This window comes from Mirounga leonina, unplaced genomic scaffold (genome assembly GCF_011800145.1).
Source record: "Mirounga leonina isolate KUSES-001 unplaced genomic scaffold, KU_Mleo_1.0 Mir_173, whole genome shotgun sequence".
Classification (NCBI taxonomy): domain Eukaryota; kingdom Metazoa; phylum Chordata; class Mammalia; order Carnivora; family Phocidae; genus Mirounga; species Mirounga leonina.
Genome location: NW_023270447.1, coordinates 3527161 through 3547780, shown reverse-complemented (window position 1 = coordinate 3547780; position 20620 = coordinate 3527161). Strand labels below are relative to the sequence as shown.

General features: G+C 43.6%; 2 protein-coding genes and 1 non-coding gene across 4 annotated transcripts in view; 2 read left to right on the top strand and 1 right to left on the bottom strand.

The window, feature by feature from the left end:
* The first annotated feature begins 955 nt into the window (after positions 1–955).
* LOC118020503 lies at positions 956–1364 on the top strand. The gene has a single exon (XR_004681933.1).
* A 1545-nt stretch (positions 1365–2909) lies between these two features.
* On the bottom strand, positions 2910–13700 carry CUNH1orf194 (chromosome unknown C1orf194 homolog). The gene is made up of 5 exons (XM_035020129.1): positions 13095–13700; positions 4567–4683; positions 3975–4090; positions 3490–3620; positions 2910–3058 (listed from the first exon to the last, which is right to left on the bottom strand). The coding sequence occupies exons 1-5, from the start codon at positions 13554–13556 to the stop codon at positions 2988–2990; spliced, it is 897 nt and encodes a 298-aa protein (XP_034876020.1). The 5' UTR covers positions 13557–13700; the 3' UTR covers positions 2910–2987.
* A 297-nt stretch (positions 13701–13997) lies between these two features.
* The window catches only part of ELAPOR1 (endosome-lysosome associated apoptosis and autophagy regulator 1), a 65760-nt gene continuing 59137 nt past the window's right edge, over positions 13998–20620 (top strand). For both annotated transcript variants that reach the window (XM_035017862.1, XM_035017861.1), the window contains exon 1: positions 13998–14530. In XM_035017862.1, coding sequence (XP_034873753.1) covers positions 14378–14530 — 153 coding nt within the window. In that variant the 5' untranslated portion in view covers positions 13998–14377. The remainder of the gene's footprint in view (positions 14531–20620) is intronic.

Sequence of the window (20620 nt, the reverse complement as noted above, 5' to 3'; positions counted from 1 at the left end):
AAGGCAGATAACACTCAATACATTTTATCTACCACTGCTATTAAAATACAAATATTGTCTGCCATTACCAGCCATAAACTTCTTCATTGAAATGAGGTTATCAGGTTAACCAGCCATGCACCTAGAAAATCCTTCAGCCAATGGGATTCCGGCACATAAATGGATAGTTTCCCCTTATTTGTTTATTTCAAGTGTGTGGTGGAACTGGCAGTTACAAATTATAAATTCACCAAGTTCTTCTGATTTACCCACACATACACCTTTTTCATTGAAGAAGGAGAAGGAAGAAACAGACATTAAAATTGTGTTCCCTGATGTGAAAGGAGCTAATTCTCATTATATAATCACTACTTTTTTTTCACTACTCATTGGGGAGTTTGAAAGTTGAAAGTGAAGGTTCAGCAATATGACTGCCATAGCATCAAGTTCTCGGTAGCCAGGGGGCTCTTGTAAATGACAGGGATATGCCTTCCTACCTCTATTCATTTCACAGTTATCCTGACTACCAAGACATTGGTTTTAAATAATCTATTCTCACCTTTCCCTTTGGTAAAATGATGGTTTCCGTCTCCCCTGGGGGAAGGAGCTCCTGGGGAAGCTGATACTGGTTAATGACCAGGATTTGCCTTCTCCATGGGAAAGCAGTCACCTATAAATCTCCTAAGACTGAATCATCTTATATTCAGAAGTTGGGACAAAAACTCGGGTCAAAGATCAAAGGAAAACTACAGATACGGATATAAATATGTCCCTGCACAAAGATCATTAAGACACGCACGATTTAGTATGGCGCAAATTTGTTCAGCTTTTCTCCGGCACCTGGGTTCGCCTCCGAGCCACGCGGGGGCAGCAAAGCGCATGCCGGCCGAGAGCCTGTGCTCAGTGGTTCTTCCCAGAACCCTCCGAGGCAGAGGAGGGGGCGGAGGAATTTAAAAGAGGGTGCGGACATCCGCTTTCTTCCCAGAGGGAGAGCGGCCTGGGGCGAGGGTGGTCTGTGTTGTGGTGCGATGCTGCGTGGAAGCGCGTGTGGGCTGAGTGAGTGGACGCGCGAATGTGGGAGTGTGCGCATGGGGCGTGCAAGGCGAGTGCGTGTGCCCGTCCCTGAGCCCCTCCCCCCGCCTACACCTTGATCTTATTTGATCGGGTTGTGACCCTAGCCCCGCCGGGCCGACCCGAGATGAAAAGTTATCCTCCTGCGAAGCCCCTTCATCGGGGCGCTGTGCAGCGAGGCCCCTTGGGCGGCGGTAACGCCGCGGTCCCGGAGCCGGTCTTACGGGGCCCGGCGCTCAGAAGTGATGAATTGATCAGATAGACGAGGCCGGGCTTGTCCCGGGCCAATGATTATCGAGGCGATTCTGATCTGAGCCCGGCCCCGGGGCGCGGCTAAGCGTTAGCAGTTGGCGGCGGGCCCCGGCGTTGGGGGGCGAAAGCGGGGGTGAAGGAGCCGTCGCCCGAACCGCGGGAGCAGGAAGGGCACGGAAGCCTTGTTTGCTGCTGCAGTGTTTTTCCTTCGTCTCTTCCCTTTTTTCGTTTAGGCCCGACGTGTGATGGCCCTTTGTGTGGTACTAACACTGGTGCCCCCCCGTACAGCGTCTGCTGCTAAAGGTTATACGTGTGTGTATATATATATATATATATATGCGTTATATATATATATATTTCTCCATAAGAGAACTTGCAGAGCTTGTAAGAGTTAAGATTCCAGGGACCCCCCCCAGGTTTACTGAATTAGAATTATTAGGGCAGTCTATGAGTCTATTTTTAAAAGCATCGATGTATATGGGTCACGGTAATAAATTTTTTAATATTTAGTATCAACCTGCATGAGATGATTAGCCAGAGAGTCACCCCTCTCTGTCACTTTCAGCCATTCTAAATAATGAGAACTGAAATTTGATATTGCCACTTGGCAGCAGATATTATCTGAATAGGTTGGAGTATCTCTGTGGAAGAGGGACTGCGATAGTTTGATGGAATTTAAGGACCCTGTACCTGAGTAACAGGAAGAAGCTCTTTCATCTCTGAATTATTCAACAATGCATATGCTGTCCAAACTTAGAAATGGGAATTTACCCTGCAATATTATGAAAGATCTGCAATTTCTTGCCCAATCTAACAGCAGGTTCCCCTGAGTGACTTATAATTTTAGAAACCACATTAATGCATGTTTTTAGGTACCTTCAAGCCCAAGCACCAGGTTGTTGAACCACATTTATAAGAATCAAGAGCTGTATTTCACAGCACAAACTGACAAAAAGGAATGGACTCCCAGGCAAGAAGATAGCAAAATAAGAGAATGAACAGTAGCAAGGAGCCAGGTCCAGGAAGATGGAACCCTTAGGGAAAAGTAGAGCCCAGCAGATGACTAAAACCGGAAGGTCTGAAATATGTTAAGTGTGACCTCAGCATAAACGTTAACGCTACATAGAGTTACCAGAATTATGGTGTGGTAAGCTCATTAAGAGAATGAGCTATGTCCACTCTTGTTTCCCCAACACTTAGCTCAGTGGCTGACATACAAGTTTGCAAGAAATGTTGAATGGATATTTCTATGTTTGGAATGAGTCCAGTTTACAAAATATGAATACCTGTCCCCTGCCAAACACAGTACTGTTTTTTGTTTTGCTTTTTTAAGTAGGCTCCACACCCAGCCCAATGTGGGGCCTAAAGTCGACCCGAGACCTAAGACCTGAGCTGAGACCAAGAGTCAGATGGTTAACCAACTGAGCCACAAAGGTGCCCCATGTGCTGTTTTGTTCTAAATCCTTAGCTTTTCAGCAAGATGACTTTCCAAATTGCAAATATGTCCAGCAGGACTAGTTTCTAGAAGTTGGAAAACTTCCCTCCCACATTTTAAGAGCAGTCAAGTGCCAACTCTTAAGTCCATGGGTAACACACTTGAGGCTTCATCCAGCACAATTCTATTTAATGGAGGTGGGCAGCAGGATGTTCCATTATGATTAATTTAGTCCAGGGACCTGTCAACATTAGGTAGAGAAGAAGCCACCATCATTCTTTCGGGAGTAGCCTCCATTGGTGGCTGCAGTGTGAGGGGACACTGTGGAGAAAAGAGAACGGGGTAGGCTGTGAATTTCAAATCCTTTGCCTTTTCTGGGAACCTGTAATCATCCATACATTTCTGGGTATTGTGGAGGTTCTTGTATTGCTGAGGAAACTGGCCTATAGAGAGGACTGATGGGAGATAGCTATAGGTCTTCCACTCCCAGGTTTCTGCCCGTTGCTAGACCTTTTGTCTGCTAGACCTAAGCTGAGTTAAAAGCTCTGAAAAATGAGTGAATTCATTTCCTAGCTTTAGGCAGTATGTCCTCTGGTATTCTGATAATGTGCCCACTTAGTCACTGTTATTCCAAGACCTTCAGTTATCCCTGAAGTTCCCTAATGACCAATCACCTCAACTCCCTGATTCCTAGGTCAATTTTAAAAAACTCTTGTACCACCCATCTGCCCATCCAGTCTTCTAACCCTTACCTATGGATCCCTGGATGCTGTGGACAGACTCCTTCTTAGGGTTGATCCAGTGTCTGATGTTAGCTCGGGAAGTGATGGAAGGTGGCGGAGGAGGGGGTAAAAGTTCTCCAGGGAATTGGGTCTTGATGATTCTAGAAGATGGTATGGGGAAGAACAGGGAGAGTGAAATCAATCAGAAGAAGAAAGGAGAGGAGGGCAAGATAGTTGCATGCAGCCTCAGAAATAATGCAGCCAAAGGCCCTTTCTACCCTCTGGGAATTAACTGAAGATTTTGTTTATACAGATCATAATGCTGGAGGATCTCTGTTTGTTTTAGTTAATAAAAATACAGAAATTGCATTATAGATACAGATGTAAAAAGCACAGAAATGTGTATACAAATGAGTTCCTGTTGATTATCTTTGTTATTTCCCAGGTGACACTTTACCTTACATGACTGGATGGCATTGTCTTTAGGGTGGAGAGGCTCTGCCTCCACCACTTACCCATGGGTATCCTGGGTGGTCTCCTGGTGTAAGAGTATCTCACTTTTGTTCTTGAATGTCCCTGTGTGGTGGTTGTACAAGGCTGCTAAGCAGAAATCCAGGTCATCCTTTGGTATCTACGGAGGAAGTCAGTCCCCCCAGGGTTAACTTGCTACCTTTACCCAAACTCTAGTCATGTTCTCTTGGGCTCTACTTTTTCCCCAAAAGGGGAATAAACCCCTTTTGGGCCTGTACTCCTTAAATACCAAAGACATTTTAACTCTTGTCAGTATAATGAGGGGTGAGCTCTCACAGGAGATACAGAAATCATATTGTTCTTCACTGGGCTTAATGGGCCTTACCTCATTTATGGTTATAATCAGAAGAGTGAAAAGTCTGGTGAGAAAATGATTTGCTCCATATAGTCAACTGGAGCAAAACAAGCCTTCTGACTCCCCAGAGCCCAGATAAATTGGTGTTAGGTTTTAGATTTGGTAGGACCTTGGGCTGGGGACAAAATAAAGATGCTGATGCCATGAAGGACAGACTACCTTTCAAAAAAGATATGAGTTTTAAGCAGATTAAAGAGAAATAGCATTTCAATGCTAGGTACCTCAGGATCAAAAAAAGAAACATCCCGCCTCATGGAGGTGATTGTGGGAGTTGAGCTGAGCCGACTCCAGGGTTGCTGTTGCTGAGCAAGGTGAGCTGGGTTCTTATATGGCAGTTTCTGCAAAAGAGAAACCACACGCAGGACCTGGTTACAGGAGGCCTTGCTGATGTGAAAGCTTTAGCGACATCCATCTCCTTATTCAGTTCTATTTTAACTGAACCTCAGAGGGATATCTTCAAAGGGAAGAACCATATGAAGCAAGACTCCCAGGCTTTTGATGCTCCTAAGTTTTCAATCTTAGAACTGACAGAAGTAGGCCAGGAATACAGGAAAAGGGGTGGAGTGGGATGGGGTGAAGAATGCAGAGAAGAAAGAAAGATGATGAGTTCAGGTTTAGACGTACTGAATTTGAAGAAAAGGTAAATTGTCTAAATGCAGTCAACAGTTGGAAAATGAGAAGTGTGCAACTTGGAGGATAGCTCAGAATAAGTAATAGAGGTCTGGAGGTCATCCACTTGAAGTAGTGGCTGACATCTACAAAAAGGAGTGTGGCCAAAAGGGCTCATGATTGCACATTATAACGGGGAGGGGGGAGGAAAGAGAAAGGACACTAAGGTAGTCAAGAGAAGAATCAGGAGAGTGCAGTGTCTAAGCAGGAAGAGAAAAAGATTGCAGTAAGCAGGGAAGGGTCATTGTGACTGCAGAAGTGTCAAAGAAAAAGTACACTGGACAGTCACGTAGACACTTAGTACACTTAGACAGTCTTCTAAATAGAACCCCATCAGCATGAACGTGAAAAGGACCTAACTGATTTTGTCATTTAATGTAAAATGCCATATTGTTCACTGTATTCCAGTACCTAGCACCACGACTTAACACATGGTGTTCAAAAATGAAATACTGTTTGAATAATGACTGAATTCCAGTGAGTACAGCTTCAACCTAGTAGAAATCGAATTCAACCTATCCAGTGTTGGAACCCCCCTCCCCACTATACATGGAAGTGCTGTGTAACTCAGGTCAGTTAGACATTAATTAAATAGTACGTACCAAACAGTGGGCTATCACCAAAAAAGATGACAAATGAAACAAGAAAACTACAAATATATGATGCAAGCATAGGCAGCTCTCCTCACATTCCTTAAAGTCTACATAAGCCTCATCATGTCCTCATTCAGCAGAAGGATGAGACTGTCTTTCATTGAGAAAGTCAGGACTGTCAACCATGAATACCATCCTCACATCCAATGTCCTTCCATCTCAAAGAAAGGGATGTACCTTTCACTCAAGGATAACCCTTGTGAATGGAAAAAGATATTCCATTCAAATGGAAGCAAAAAAAAAAACAACAAAAAAAAAACCAGGTAGCAACGCTTATATTAGACAAACTTTAAAACAAAGACTGTAGCAAGAGTCAAATAAGGGCTCTACATAGTGATAGAGGCGTCAATCCAACAAGAGGATATCATAATTGTGAATATCTATGTACCCAAAGTAGGAGGACCTAAATACATAAAGCAAATATTTTTTATTATTATGTTAATCACCATACATTACATCATTAGTTTTTGATGTAGTGTTCCATGACTGTTTGTGTATAACACCCAGTGCTCCATGCAGAACGTGCCCTCCTTAATACCCATCACCAGGCTAACCCATCCCCCCACCCCCTCCCCTCTAGAACCCTCAGTTTGTTTCTCAGAGTCCATAGTCTCGCATGGTTCGTCTCCCCCTCTGGTTTCCCCCCCTTCATTCTTCCCCTCCTATCTTCTTCTTCTTCCTTTGTTTTTTTAACATATAATGTATTATTTGTTTCTGAGGTACAGGTCTGTGATTCAACAGTCTTACACAATTCACAGCACTCACCATGGCACATACCCTCCCCAATGTCTATCACCGAGGCAAAGCTAATATTAATAGACATAAAGGAAGAAACTGACAGTAATACACCAATACTAGGGGACTTTAACACCCACTTACATCAATGGATAAACCATCCAGGGTACCTGGGTGGCTCGGTCATTAAGCGTCTGACTTCGGCTCAGGTCATGATCCCAGGGTGCTGGGATTGAGCCCCCATCAGGCTCCCTGCTCTGCGGGAAACCTGCTTCTCCCTCTCCCACTCCCCCTGTTTGTGTTCCCTCTTTCACTATATCTCTCTGTGTCACATAAATAAATAAAATCTTAAAAAACGGGGCGCCTGGGTGGCTCAGTTGGTTAAGCGACTGCCTTCAGCTCAGGTCATGATCCTGGAGTCCCAGGATGGAGCCCCGCATCGGGCTCCCTGCTCAGCAGGGAGTCTGCTTCTCCTTCTGACCCTCCCCCCTCTCATGCTCTCTCTCTCTCTCTCTCATTCTCTCTCTCAAATAAATAAATAAAATCTTCAAAAAAAAAAAAAAAAGGAAACGCATTTAAAAAAAAATCTTAAAAAACAAAACAAAACAAAACCATCAAGACAAAACTAACAAGGAAATGATGGCTTTGAACGATGCATTAGGTCAGATGGACCCAACATACACACACACACACACACACACACACAACATTCCATCCAAAGCACTAGATTACACATTCTTTTCAAGAGCACATGGAGCATTCTCCAGGACAGATCACATGTCAGGCCACAAAACAAGTCTCAATAAATTTAAGAAGACTGAAATCACATCAAGCAACTCTTCCAACCACAATGGTATGAAACTAGAAATCAATTAGGGGGAAAAAACCCTGGAAAACACAAACACACGAGGCTAAACAACATGCTACTAAGCAACCAATGGGTCAACTAAGAAATCAGAGGAAATAAAAAAAATAGAGAAAATGAAAATGAAAACACAATTGTCTGTCCAAAGTCTTTGAGAGTTGTGGGACACCTGGGTGGCTCAGTCAGTTAAGCGTCTGCCTTTGATTCAGGTCATGATCCCAGGGTCCTGGGATCGACTCCTGCATTGGGCAGGAAGCCTGCTTCTCCCTCTGCCTGTTGCTCCCCCTTCTTGTGCTCTGTCTCTCTCTCTCTTTCTGACAAATAAGTAAAATCTTTAAAAAAAAAAAAAAAGTCAGAGTTGTAAGAGGGAATTTTATAGCGATACAGGCCTACCTCAAGAAACAAGAAAAATCTCAATCTAATCTTATACTTAAAGAAACTAGAAAAAAAGAACAAACAAAGCCTACCAAAGAACCAACAAAATTAGTAGAAGGAAGGAAATAATAAAGATCTGAGCAGAAATAAATGAGAGACTAAAACACACATACAGATCAAGGAAACCAAATGAAACCAAGAGCTGGTTCTTGGAAAACAAAAAATTGATAAACCTTTAGCCAGACCCATCAGGAAAAAGAGAGAGAGAGCAAAGACTTAAATAAAATCAGAAATGAAGGAGGAGAAATAATAACCAACATCACAGAAACACAAAGAATTATAACAAAATACTATGAAAAATTATATTCCAACAAATTGGATAATCTAGAAAAATGGATAAATTCCTGGAAACATAGAATCTTCCAAAACTAAATCAAGAAGAAATAGAAAATTTGAACAGACCAATTACTAGTAACAAAATTGAAATGGTAATAAAAAAAACTTCCAACTAACAAAAGTGCAGGACCAGATAGCTTCACAAGTGAATTCTACCAAACATTTAAAGAAGAGTTAATACCTATTCTTTTCAAACTATTCCAAAAAATAGAAGAGGAAGGAAAACTTCCAAATTAATTTTACAAGGCCAGCATTACCCTGATACCAAAATCAGACAGACACTATGAATGAAAGAAAACTACAAGCCAATATCCCTGATGAACAACAGATGTAAAAATCTTCAACAAAATATTAGTACATCAAATTAAATAATACATTGAAGGATCATTCACTATGATCAAGTGGGATTTATTCCGGCAATGCAAGGGTGGGTCAGTATTCACAAATCAATGTGATACATCACATTAACAAGAGGAATGATAAAAACCATATGATCATCTCAATAGATGCAGAAAAAGCATTTGACAAAGTACAACATCTGTTTATTATAAAAAAAATCTCAACAAGTGGTTTAGAGGAACGTATCTCAAGACAATAAAGGTAAACATGAGAACCCACAGCTAACATCAATTTCAATGGTGAAAAACTGAAAGATTTTCTTCTAAGTTCAGGAACAAAACAAGGATGTCTATGCTCACCACTTTTATTCAACATAGTACTGGAAGTCTTAGCTACAGCAATCAGACAAGAAAAAGGAATAAAGGCATACAAATTGGTAAGGAAGAAGTAAAACTCTCACTATTTGCACATGACATGATACTATATATAGAAAATCCTATAGACTACCAAAAAACTATTAGAACTAATAAATGAATTCCCTAAAGTTGCAGAATACAAAATTAATATAAAGAAATCTGTTGTGTTTCTATATATCAATAACAAAGTAGCAGATAGACAAGTTGAAAACAATTGCATTTACAATTGCACCAAAAATAATAAAATATCTAGGAATAAATTTAACCAAGGCAGTGAAAGACCTATTCTCTGAAAATTATAAGACACTGATGAAAGAAACTGAAGACAGCACAAATGGAAAGATATATCATGCTCATGGATTGAAAGAATTAATATTGTTAAAATGTCCATACTACCCAAAGCAATCTACAGATTCAGTGCAATCCCCAACAAAATACCAACAGCATTTTTCACAGGACTAGAAAAAATAATCCTAAAATATATGGAACCACAAAAGACTTTGAATATCAAAGCAACCTTGAGAAAGAAAAAAGCTGGAGGTACCACAATCCCAGATTCCAAGATATAGTACAAAACTATAGTAATCAAAACAATATAGTACTTGGGGCATCTGGCTGGCTTGGTTGGGAGAGCATGCAACTCTTGATTTTGGGGTCATGAGTTCGAGCCCTACGTTGGGTGTAGAGATTGCTAAAACAAATACATAAACTGGAAAAAAAAAAACCCAATATAGTACTGGCACAAAATTAGACACATAGATCAGTGGAACAGGATAAAGAGCCCAGAAATAAACCCATGCTTATATGGTCAATTTATCTATGAAAAAGGACACAAGAATATACAATGGGGAAAAGACAGTTTCTTTGATAAATGGTGCTGGGAAAACTGGGCAGCTTCATGTAAAACAATGAAATTGGGTCACTTTCTTACACCATACACAAATACAAAATGAAAATGGGTTAAAGACCTAAATGTGAGAACTGAAACCATAAAGTTCCTAAAAGAAAACATAGGCAATAATTTCTTAGACATTAGCCTTATCAGCATATTTATGGATATATCTCCTCAGGGAAGGGAAACAAAAGCAGAAATAAACTATTGAGAATACACCAAAATAAAAAGTTTTTGCACAAAGGAAGCCATCAACAAAATGAAAATATAACCTACTGAATGGGAGAAGATACTTTCAAATGATATATCTGATAAGGAATTAATATCCAAAATATATAAAGAACTTATAAAACACAACACCAAAAAAACCAATCTGATTAAAAAATGCATAGACATTTTTCCAAAGAGGACATAGAAATGGCCAACAGACACATGAAAAGATGCTCAACATCACTGATCATCAGGGAAATGCAAACCAAAACAACAATGAGGTATCACCTCACACCCGTCAGAATGGCTAGTATCAAAAAGACAAGAAATAACAAGTACTGGGAGGACGTGGAGAAAAGGGAGCGTGTAAATTGGTGCAGCCATTGGGGAAAACAGTATAGAGGCTCCTGAAAAAAATGAAAAATAGAAATGCCATATGATCCAGTAATTCCACTACTAGGTATTTACCCAAAGAAAATGAAAACACTAATTCAAAAAGATATATGCATTATATTTACTGCAGGATTATTTACAATAGCCAAGATATGGAAGCAACAAAAGCGCCCATTGATAGATGAATGGATGAAGAAAATGTGATATCTATATATACCTATGTATTGCTTCATTCTTTACCCGTTCATTTATCTATCTATCCACAATGGAATATTACTCAGCCATAAAAAAGAAAAATCTTGCCATTTTCGACCACATGGATGGAGCTAGAGGGTATTTGCTAAGTGAAATAAGTCAGACAAAGAGAGACCAATACCATATTATTTCACTTATATGTGGAAACTTGAAAAACAAAATGAAACAAACAAAAGCAGAAACAGACCCATAAATGCAGAAGACAAACTAATGGTTGCCAGAAGGAAGGTGGGTGGAGAGATGGGTGAAATAGGTGAAGAAATTAAGAGAGGCAAACTTCCAATTATAAAATAAATTAGTCACAGGCATGAAAAATGCAGCATCGGGAAGACAGCTGTTGACTACACTTACTGTGGTGAACAGAGTATAGGATTGTCAAATCGCTATGCTGTACGCCTGAAATGAATAGAACACTGCATGTCAACTACACTTCAAAAGCACTAATAAAAAGAATAACCTTTCTTCCCTGAACCTAGCCTTTCCCTGTGTTTCAGAGACGGACACCATCCTGGCATCCATCCCCTATACCCAGCTTCTCTCTCATTCCTTTATGACTGTCGCACTACCACTCTATCACCTTCCCTGCAGAACTAGACTTCAAGAGTCAGCATTTACTATCTTCATTTCTCCCCCCTTTCCGTCCCCTCTTTAGCCACTACAGTCTGGCCTCTTTCTCAAGCAAGCACTGAAACTTCTCTTGCTGGTGACCAATGATCTTTATTTAAGCTAGGTTAGGTGGATCTTTTCCAGACCCGATCTTATTTGATCTCTGCATTTTCTGGCACCATGATTCTGATTCTCTCAAATGTTCTCTCCATGCTCTGTGGGTCCAACTCCTCCTGGTTTTCCTCCTGCCTCTAGCTGTTACTGCTCAGCTCCCTTGTCAGCTCTACTTTCTCCCTCTGCCCCTTAGACAGTGCATTCTCCAGGGGTTTCGTTTCCGTTTTTCGTATTCTCATTCACTGGATGAGCTTATTCCTTCCTATGGCTTCGACCACCACATGGATACTGCGGCTTCCAGATATACATCTTCAACCTAGAACTCTCAACCATGTTGCCTGCTACTCATCTCCACTTAAATGTCCCACAGGCACCACAAAAGCAACATCTACATAACTGATCTGAACATCTTTCTCCCAAACCTGCTTCCCCCTGGATGCCTCCATTCAGTAAATGGTATCAATCAAGCCCTCGGAAACCTAGGAGCTATCCTAGACTTGTCCCTTCTCTTGGGCCCATATCAGTTTCATCAGTCCTGCCCTTGGCAACTTTTTCACATCTACCCCTCATTGCCATCCCCTGCTTTAGATCCATTATTTCTCCTGGAGATTGCTGCCCTCTGAGGCTCCTGCTTCCTTGCTGATTCCTCTTGTCCCCACTCCCGTTCTCTCCAATCTACTGCCATTGTGCTTTCTAAGACACCCATTGATTGTGTCACTCTAGTGCTTAAAATCCTGACATGATCCCCCAGCATCTCCAGGATAGAATCCTAGCTCACTAGCATGGTTTACACAGCACACCCAGCCCAACAAGGTGACTCCAGCTTCTGCCCTCTCCCCTCCTCCATCTCACATTGATGCTCCAGCCATTCTGGACTCTTTGGCCCCAAACAGGCCACTCTTTCTCTCCTTTCCATGTATGTGCACCTGCTGCCGCCGTGCCTTGAATGTCTGGCTCCTGTTTCCTTCTTTCTAACTCACATTCCACCTCCTCCCTCACCTGGCCCAGCTAACTCATATTCGGATGTGAAAACTCACCTGCTCTGGGAAGCTTTCCTTTAAGCTCCCGGTTCTCCTGACACACGATGTATAACTCTGTCACAACACATATGCTATTGTGCGAGCATTTTTGCTGCTACTGTTGTCAGCTTTTCTACTAGAGTTTCTCTAAAGCAGGAGCCATATCTAACTCCTCTCTACATCCTCAGTGTTGGGCAGAGTGCCCGGCATATAGTAAATGATAAATGTTGAATAAACAAAAGGAAGCTCTTTGATTCTTTTATCAAGCCACAATTACTATTGAATTCACCTTATTTTGCACCATTTCAAGCATCCCAAATACTTCTGCCAGAAAAAAAAGATCATCTAAATTCCTCAAATCGCTGACACACATACAAAAACACATTCCAGCATTAACCAAAAGACAGAGGTGGTGTGAGGGCAGATGTATAAAGCATGATCAGGTGGCTTCCAGACCATTCTCTCCCATTCCATATCTCATATCTTTTCAGAGAACAGGTTTCCAAACAGGGCAAAGGGTGGCTTGGTGGGACCTGGGCCTGATTAATCCACATTATACCAAGCATCGCTTTGCGCAGCGAGAGCCCCTTGTTCCTCTGGGCTAGAGCTCAACTTCCCTCTCCTCAAAAGCATCTCTGAAACGTTAGCGGATCTGAATATGGAGCCAAGGAGGCAGCCAGAAAACAAACTTCTCCGGTACCTGAGTCAGTGTCCTCACCAGAGCGCTTTAAGTTACCATCTCTGCCCATCACGCCAACAGAAAGAAGAGTGCCCTCGACCTTGGTGGGAATCTACGCCAGAAAGCACAGTACCTTGGAAGCCCGGAGTTTTCCCAGGAAGGTATCATCGTTATCCAACGTAGGGTGCTGGAAGGGGTCTCGGGTGAAAGGCATGGTAAAATGCGGAGTGAGCCGCCGGTGTGAGGGATGGGAAGCCCGCGCAGCCGCACACGACGCACGCGAAGGATCCCGGGTCCCAATTGTTTGGAACGCCCAGTTTCGGTTGCCCGGCAACTCTCCCGCCATCTGTGACTGAGGTGGATTCCCTTCGAGAAGGGCGCCACCTGGCGGTCCAGCGCGGGAGACCCCTCGGAAGGAAGCTCCGGGGAACGCAGAGGGGAAAGCGCCATCGAGCGTACCGGGGAGCCCTGCATTTGCCCTTGGGAGCCTTAGTTGAAAAACGTCGGCCTCCCGGCGTGCAGGACTTCTGCAAAAGACTTCAGCTGAGTAAAGAAGTCCTAAAAGATGGCCCAGGAATTTCCTTCCCCCTCGCATCTAACGAAAGAATTTTTCAAAGCAACGAGAGAATGAGGATGTTAAGAGACGGAAGAGCCCAGGTGTCGTGCTTGGAAAATTGCAGGCTAACGCAAACCCTCCTTGCCTAAACTCGGTTTAACTATGCCGGTCTTAAGGCTTCGCATAGAGCCGTTTGTAAAGGCACGGGTGGATTTGGCGGGATGGAAGTAAGATCTCCAGAAGCGGCTGTTGCAGTAGGTAACATCTACCGGGGCCACTCTTCCAGGCTGTAACTTCTGGAGGTGAGACGGCGTCTCAATCTTCCTTCTATCGCTGCGCACAAAGGAGGTGCTAAATAAGTATTGTCGAACGCCACGCCTGCAAAATTAGAGATGCTCATAAATGGCCCATGACCCGAAAGAGCAATGGAAAACGTGAATTTGGTGGCGTTGGCTTGGAGGATGCTTCTACTGCGTTCTTTACACGACCCCTGTGCCCGCCTGTTGGGCCGGTTGCAGACCCCGGGCGCGCGCAGTTACACGCGGCGCGCGCCAGCGGCTGCGGCTGCCATGGCGACCGGCAGGTAAGCGGCAGAGGCGCGCGTGGTCCCTGACCCATCCGCGCGGAGGGAAAGAGGAGGCGGTTGCCAAGGCGACGTGGGTAGGAGGAGAAGAGGAAGGAGAAGGAGGGAGGAGGAAGGATGGGCGGCCTCGGCGTAGCCGCAGGGAGGTGACTGAAGCGAGCCCAGCCCCTTGCATCCTCCCCCTGTGAACCTCCCTCCCCTTTTTTTCCGCCTTCTGCCAGCAGTAGCCGCGGCCGCAGCACCTGAGCCGCTGCCGGCGCTCGCTCAGGACGACGCTATGGCTGAGCCGGGGCGCAGCCTCCATCCCGCTGCCCGAGGCAGGGGACGAACTGAGCGGCGCACACTCCGGCTTCTGCGGCTGCTGCTCTGGGTTGGGACCGCCTTCCAGGTGACCCAGGGAGCGGGACCGGAGCTTCACGCCTGCAAAGAGGTACTGTCTTCCCCGGCCCGACCCCACTTTGGTCAGAGAAATCTTGGATCCTGGCGGAGATCTTGGGAACCCAGGCACAGACAGTTTCAGAGGCCACGGAGTTTAGGTTTCTTCGGGGACGAGGCGTTATGGGGGGGGGGGGGACGGGAAGAGGAGCAGACTGGCGTCATGGGGAGGCCAGCGCACTGGAGGACTCACGAAACAGATCATCCGCAAAGCCTGGGCTGCTGAGCTCAGGGGGGAAGGTCCCAGCTCCAAGGAGCCCAGGAGGGACCTGGGTCCCGGGGCTCGGGAATGAAGGAAGAAGACATGCGTTGTCTTCCTGCTGCAATGGAATTACCTTAAAAGTAGCTGAAAATAAAAGATTCTGTGCAGAGGGGCCAATCCGAAAGCGAGAGGGGAAAACGGGGTAAGAAAGGAGTTAGGAAGGCCAGAGGAAAGTAGGGGAGCAAAGTGGGAATCCTTGTGGTTTTATCATGGTTTCAAAAAAAGAGTGTGAAGGTGGGAGATATGCCAGGGGGACTGAAGGAACGCATCACCTCTCTCTCCCCCTCCTTGTTAAACATCCAGTTACCTTGCGGGCTGCTAAGTGCTTTGCCTCCCCCAGTGCGCTTTGTTTAGTGGACCTGACAGCCCACAACCCCTCTGATCAGACTTTGAGTCTGTAATATCTTGCTTTCCGCCAGTCTCTACTTTCCTTCTCTGGACTTCTGCTGACATATGTCATGAGTCTTTTTGAAGGTGTTTCGAAAAGATTGCCAACACAATTCACACAATAGGTAGTGAATGTCTTCCAAATGAAAATTCTTTGAGCATTCTTTTTGGAGGGAGACACAAAGGTATTAAGGAGTAACAAAACTCAGTAGTTTCTATAGTGTTGAAATAACATTATTTGGTTGTTCTCTGGTAACCTTTTTTAACCATATGGCGGAGGCAGCAACAAAATACAAGAACTGCATTGGGGAAGGTAAAATAATAAGAGTTGTTCTGGTGCTCGCTTCGGCAGCACATATACTAAAATAAGAGTTGTTCTGTTATCTCTGTGAGATGTGAAAGATTTCATAATACACCAAGAGTCTAGCCCTGTAAAAAGGATCTCCAGTGTCATACTGGGCTAGGGTTTTGAGAGATTGAAATACTTTTTGTAAGTTGTCAGTGTTCACTGATTAGTAACAACAACCCCCTCTCACAAGGAACTATGTTATTATGAAGGTGCTCTATCCATTAGACTGTCTACAACATAACAGATCATGAAGAAGTGAAGGGTGAGGGGAAAGAGAGATAATTTTTTACTTCATTCATGAATATGACACAAGTGATCCCAGTCAGTGGCACTTTTGATAACTTTTTATCAGTTCCAATGATGACCTGCCCTGGACTGTCTACATTTCCACTCAGCCACTTTATGAACTGGTTTTTTTTTTTTTTTAAGATTTTATTTATTTATTTGAGAGAGAGTGCACACGCACAAGAGCAGGTGGAGGGGCAGTGGGAGAGGGAGAAGCAGACTCCCTGCTGAGCAGGGAGCCTGCCATGGGCTCGATCCCAGGATGCTGAGATCATGACCTGAGCCAAAAGCAGATGCTTAACTAACTGAGCTACACAGGCGCTCCTTTATCACCTGTTTTAAAGATGGCTAGGAAAGGGATGATCTTCTCAGTGACTGTGGCTTACTGGCCTTGGTGGTGTGTGGCCTAACCAACTGAGATACCTAGTTCAAGCAAGCGCCCTTGCCTAAGAATCCAACATGGGAGTCTCCTGAGTGGAAGGTAAGAATCTTACAGTTCCACTACTGCTTCTTGGTGAGATCTTGTCAACTCTGGAAAATGTGAGACATTTAAGAAATTAAACACTTTGTATCATCTTGGTTTGGAGGGAAGGAAGAATACTGATGCTTGAGAACTCTAACTTGGGCACAAATTTTGCATTTAGTCCTTTTTAAATGGCTGACATTTGCCTAAGCAAAAGATCTTACTGCAGAACATGAGCTTAGGGCAGTGGAAATCTGTGCAACTCAACATAACAGGGTTCTAGTCCCTGCCTGTTATTTACCACACAGTTTTTGGATCTGCACAATGGGTGTTTCAATAACATCTACCTAAAAAGGATTGCTTTGAGTACTGAAAGAGAAAATTAAAACACACACACACAAAACACAAAAGCAAATACAAATTAGTTACCTAACCCCCTTTCTTGTTCAGCTTCTTTACCATTAGATCCATACCCCATGCCAGAGTCAAAGTGGCTTAGGAGTCATGCTCATTGGCCACAGGCATCAGCAAGTCCTGTTTAGACTCTCCTTGAGCAAACAGTGGCTGCTGGACACCCTTGACTCCAAATAATAAGGAAAAGAATAAACCCATTGTTACAATAGTCTTCATTTGGCAGTATGAACCGACTCAACAAGGTTGGGGGCTTCCAACCCTAAATGGTGAAAAATCAATTCAGGGTAGACTAACCCTTCTCTATTCTTAATCTTCATATGAATTTCTTGTGAGTCCATGTTGGGTATTATTGGCAGGGACTCTCATCAGGTCAATCTGATTTGACAACAATGCTGTTCCAGCCTTGTTTCTGAAATCTGAGGTACCCCTCTGGATCTAATCAGGAAAAAAAAAAAAAAGTTTTAACATGAGGCCTAAACTGAGGTGGCAGAGAACAGGGAGTTCTAGATTGCTAAACCTGTGCTGGGGTGTGGCATGCCTTCGCTTTCACAATTTTACAATAATCAAGGTCACCAGTGGAACTAAGCATCCTGTATGGTATTTGTTTTCATGAATCATTTCTTTAGCTTTGTGCTAGCCTGGGCCAGAGGCTGACTGAGAGCCAAAGGAGCATTTCCTATAGCACAATGAATATACATCAAATGAGAGAGGAGCAGAAAACCTTCTTTAACAGATCTGCCTTGTCCTGAGGCTCCACAGCTAATTGCCCCCAAAGGGACTTCCCAGTCTATACTGAAAAGTCCATAGGGCTTGGGAATCTGGCATACATGGATTGTAATAAAATGGGATGAGTGAGTGATGATTGCCACTTAGTAAGGATGCTATTTCGAACAAGTTAATTGGCTTCTTGCAGCCTCAGGTGCCTGATCTGTAAAATGGGGATGGTAATACTCATTATTATTCTTACTCTTACAAGGCTGTTGTGAGGATTAAATTAAGTAAGATAACACATGCAAAGTGCCTAGTGCATACCCTTGACATATTACAGGTGTTTAAGAAATACTGGTAGGCAGAAAAAGTAAGTACACAAATAAGGATATATAAATGATAACACAGAGTTAACATATGGTAAGCAATGCAGAAATGGCAATACAGAATTGAATAGGAGAGGAAGAAAACATATTTGAACAGTTGGCGCTTGACCTAGTTCTGGAATAATCGGTAGGACTGCAATGGGCGGAGATGGATTAGATAGAGGGGGGGAGCCTGCAGAAAGTTCCACAAGGAAAATGCAAGGGACCCTGGGAATTGCAAGTAGACCCGGCAGCTGAAATGTGAAGTAGGTGTGAGTACAATAGGAGATAAGGTTGGAATGTGGAGTAGGTGTGGGGGACAATAGAAATCAAGGCTGGAAATTTAGAAATCCGAAGTGGAGAATCCCTAAAGGATTTCTGGCAGAGATAGCGGCCTGCTCAGAGTGGATTAGCATGAATGAAAAAGTAAACATGGTTGAGGAAGGCTGGAAGGTGAGAGAAGGAGAGGAGATGGGGTCAAGGAGACCAGTCAAGGAGGAGGCTTGCAGAGGGACTGTACTGGCTGGTGGCAGTGGGACACATGGAGAGGTGTAGATATGAAAAATACGCTGAAGGTAGAGGTTAGAGGGTTTGGCAACTGACTGTAAGTGTAGGGTGAAGGAGAGGGGCAAGCCAAGGGTTTTGGTTAGGGTTTTCGAGTGGGTGCGGGAGATGCAGAAAGAATAGCTTTAGGAGCAGAGTGATGGCCTTTCACAGTTCTGGGATCAGCCCCTCTACCAGGAGGGAGAAAGTCCTGAGATCCCGGCATGATACTTTATAGCATGATCATAGCTTCGGGGCTTTTATGTTTCCTCCTGTATTTGCTTCTAACTCATTATTCAAGGTTTGAACTCCACAGGGAAATGAGTAGATCTAGAAAACATTCAGGACCCCTGAGCTTTCATGAAATATTTCACCAAAAGTCTAAGATTTAAAGTGACTGCGGGGGGGCATCTGGGAGGCTCAGTCGGTTGAGCTTCCGGCTCTTGGTTTCCGCTCGGTCATGATCTCAGGGTTGTGGGATTGAGCCCCTGCATCTGGATCCACACTCAGCGGGGAGTCTGCTTGAGATTCTCTCCCTCACCCTTTGCCCCTCCCCCTGCTCTCTCGCGCTGTCTAAAATAAATAAATATATCTTTAAAAAAATTAAAAAACAAAGTGACTTGGGGCACCTGGCTGCTCAGTCAGAGGAGCGTGCGATTCTTGATCTTGGGGTTGTTAGTTTGAGCCCCACATTGGGTGTAAAGCTTACTTAAATAAAAATTTAAAAACTTAAAAAAAAAAAAAGATTTGAAGTGACTCCTTTGGTTGGGAATCACCAAGGTTGGATGTTTAAAACATCCTGCCATATTTGGTGGAGAGGGGAAATTGAAAGTCTCTTTTTGTCACGAAGTATTCTTTTTTTTTTTTTAAGATTATTTATTTATTTGAGAAAGAAAGAGAGAACAAGTGGGGGGAGGGGCAGAAGGAGAGGGAGAAGCAGACTCCCTGCTGAGCAGGGAGCCCTCCTGGGGCCTCTATCCCAGGACCCTGGGATCATGACCTGAGCCGAAGGCAGATGCTTAACCAACTGAGCCAGCCAGGTGTCTCTCACTAAGTACTCTTGTAGGGTTACAAGATGTACTGGTTTTGGTTGATATAAGAGGGGGCTAAGGAGTAATAGATTTTTGAGATCTGAAGACATTTGGGAAGTCATTTTGTCTATTCTCCTGTCTCAAGGTAGGAGTATACTAAAACTGAACCAGACTGATCATTATCTACCTTACCTTATTTTATTTTTTAAAAGATTTTATTTATTGGGCGCCTGGGTGGCTCAGTTGGTTAAGCGACTGCCTTCGGCTCAGGTCATGATCCTAGAGTCCCGGGATCGAGTCCCACATCGGGCTCCCTGCTCAGCAGGGGGTCTGCTTCTCCCTCTGCCCTCTTCCCTCTCGTGCTCTCTGTCTCTCATTCTCTCTCTCTCAAATAAATAAATAAAATCCGTTTTTTTTAAAGATTTTATTTATTTATTTGAGAGAGAGAGAGTGGGGGCGTGGGGCAGAAGGAGAGGGGGAGAATCTCAAGCAGACTCCACACTGAGTGCGGAACCTAGTGCAGGGCTCAATCTCACAATTCTGAGATCATGACCTGAGCCGAAATCATGAGTCAGTTGCTCAACTGACTAAGCTACTCAAGTGCCCCAATCTGCCTTACTTTAAAAGAAAAACTTTAAGGGCACCTGGGTGACTCAGTCAGTTGGGTGTCTGACTTTGGCTCAGGTCATGATCTTGGGGCTGTGGGAATTGAGGCCACGTCAGGCTCTGTGCTCAGTGGGGAGTCTGCTTCTCTCTTTCTCTGTCTGCCCCCCCCCCCGCTTGTGCTCTCACTTGCTCTTTCTCTCTCAAATAAATAAATAAAAATCTTAAAAAAAAAGAAAGAAAAACTTCAAAAATTGTAAAGATGACATATTTCATTTGCAGAAAACTTGAGAAAAAATAGATGAATAATAATAAGAGAATAAAAATCACCTATACGCCTAGCATTCAAACTATCAATTTTAGGCATGTATTTGTGAGAGGGAGGCAGAGTAGAGGTACAGAGCGTGGGGTCTGGATATACTGGGTGGGGTGGGTTCAATTTCCAGCTTCTTCACTCAGTAATGGCATGACCTTGGGGCAGTTATTTAATCTCCTCACGCCTCAACTTCTTCATCATTGTGATGGGAATATTAATAAAGTCCACTTAATTGATTACTATATTATGACAGTTAAGTGAGTTAATACATGTAAAGTGCTTAGAATAGTTCCTGGTGCATAGTAAGTACTCAATAAACGTTAGCTGTTCCAGTTTTTTTTTTTTAAAGATTTTATTTA

Coding starts and splice junctions, on each gene's coding strand:
- CUNH1orf194 (XM_035020129.1), bottom strand. CDS start 13,556: ATGCGAGGGGGAAGGAAATTCCTGGGCCATCTTTTAGGACTTCTTTAC. Junction 4,091..4,566: donor TTTCTTTTTTTGATCCTGAG/GTACCTAGCATT, acceptor CTTCCTCCGTAG/ATACCAAAGGATGACCTGGA. Junction 3,621..3,974: donor ACCACCCAGGATACCCATGG/GTAAGTGGTGGA, acceptor ACCATCTTCTAG/AATCATCAAGACCCAATTCC.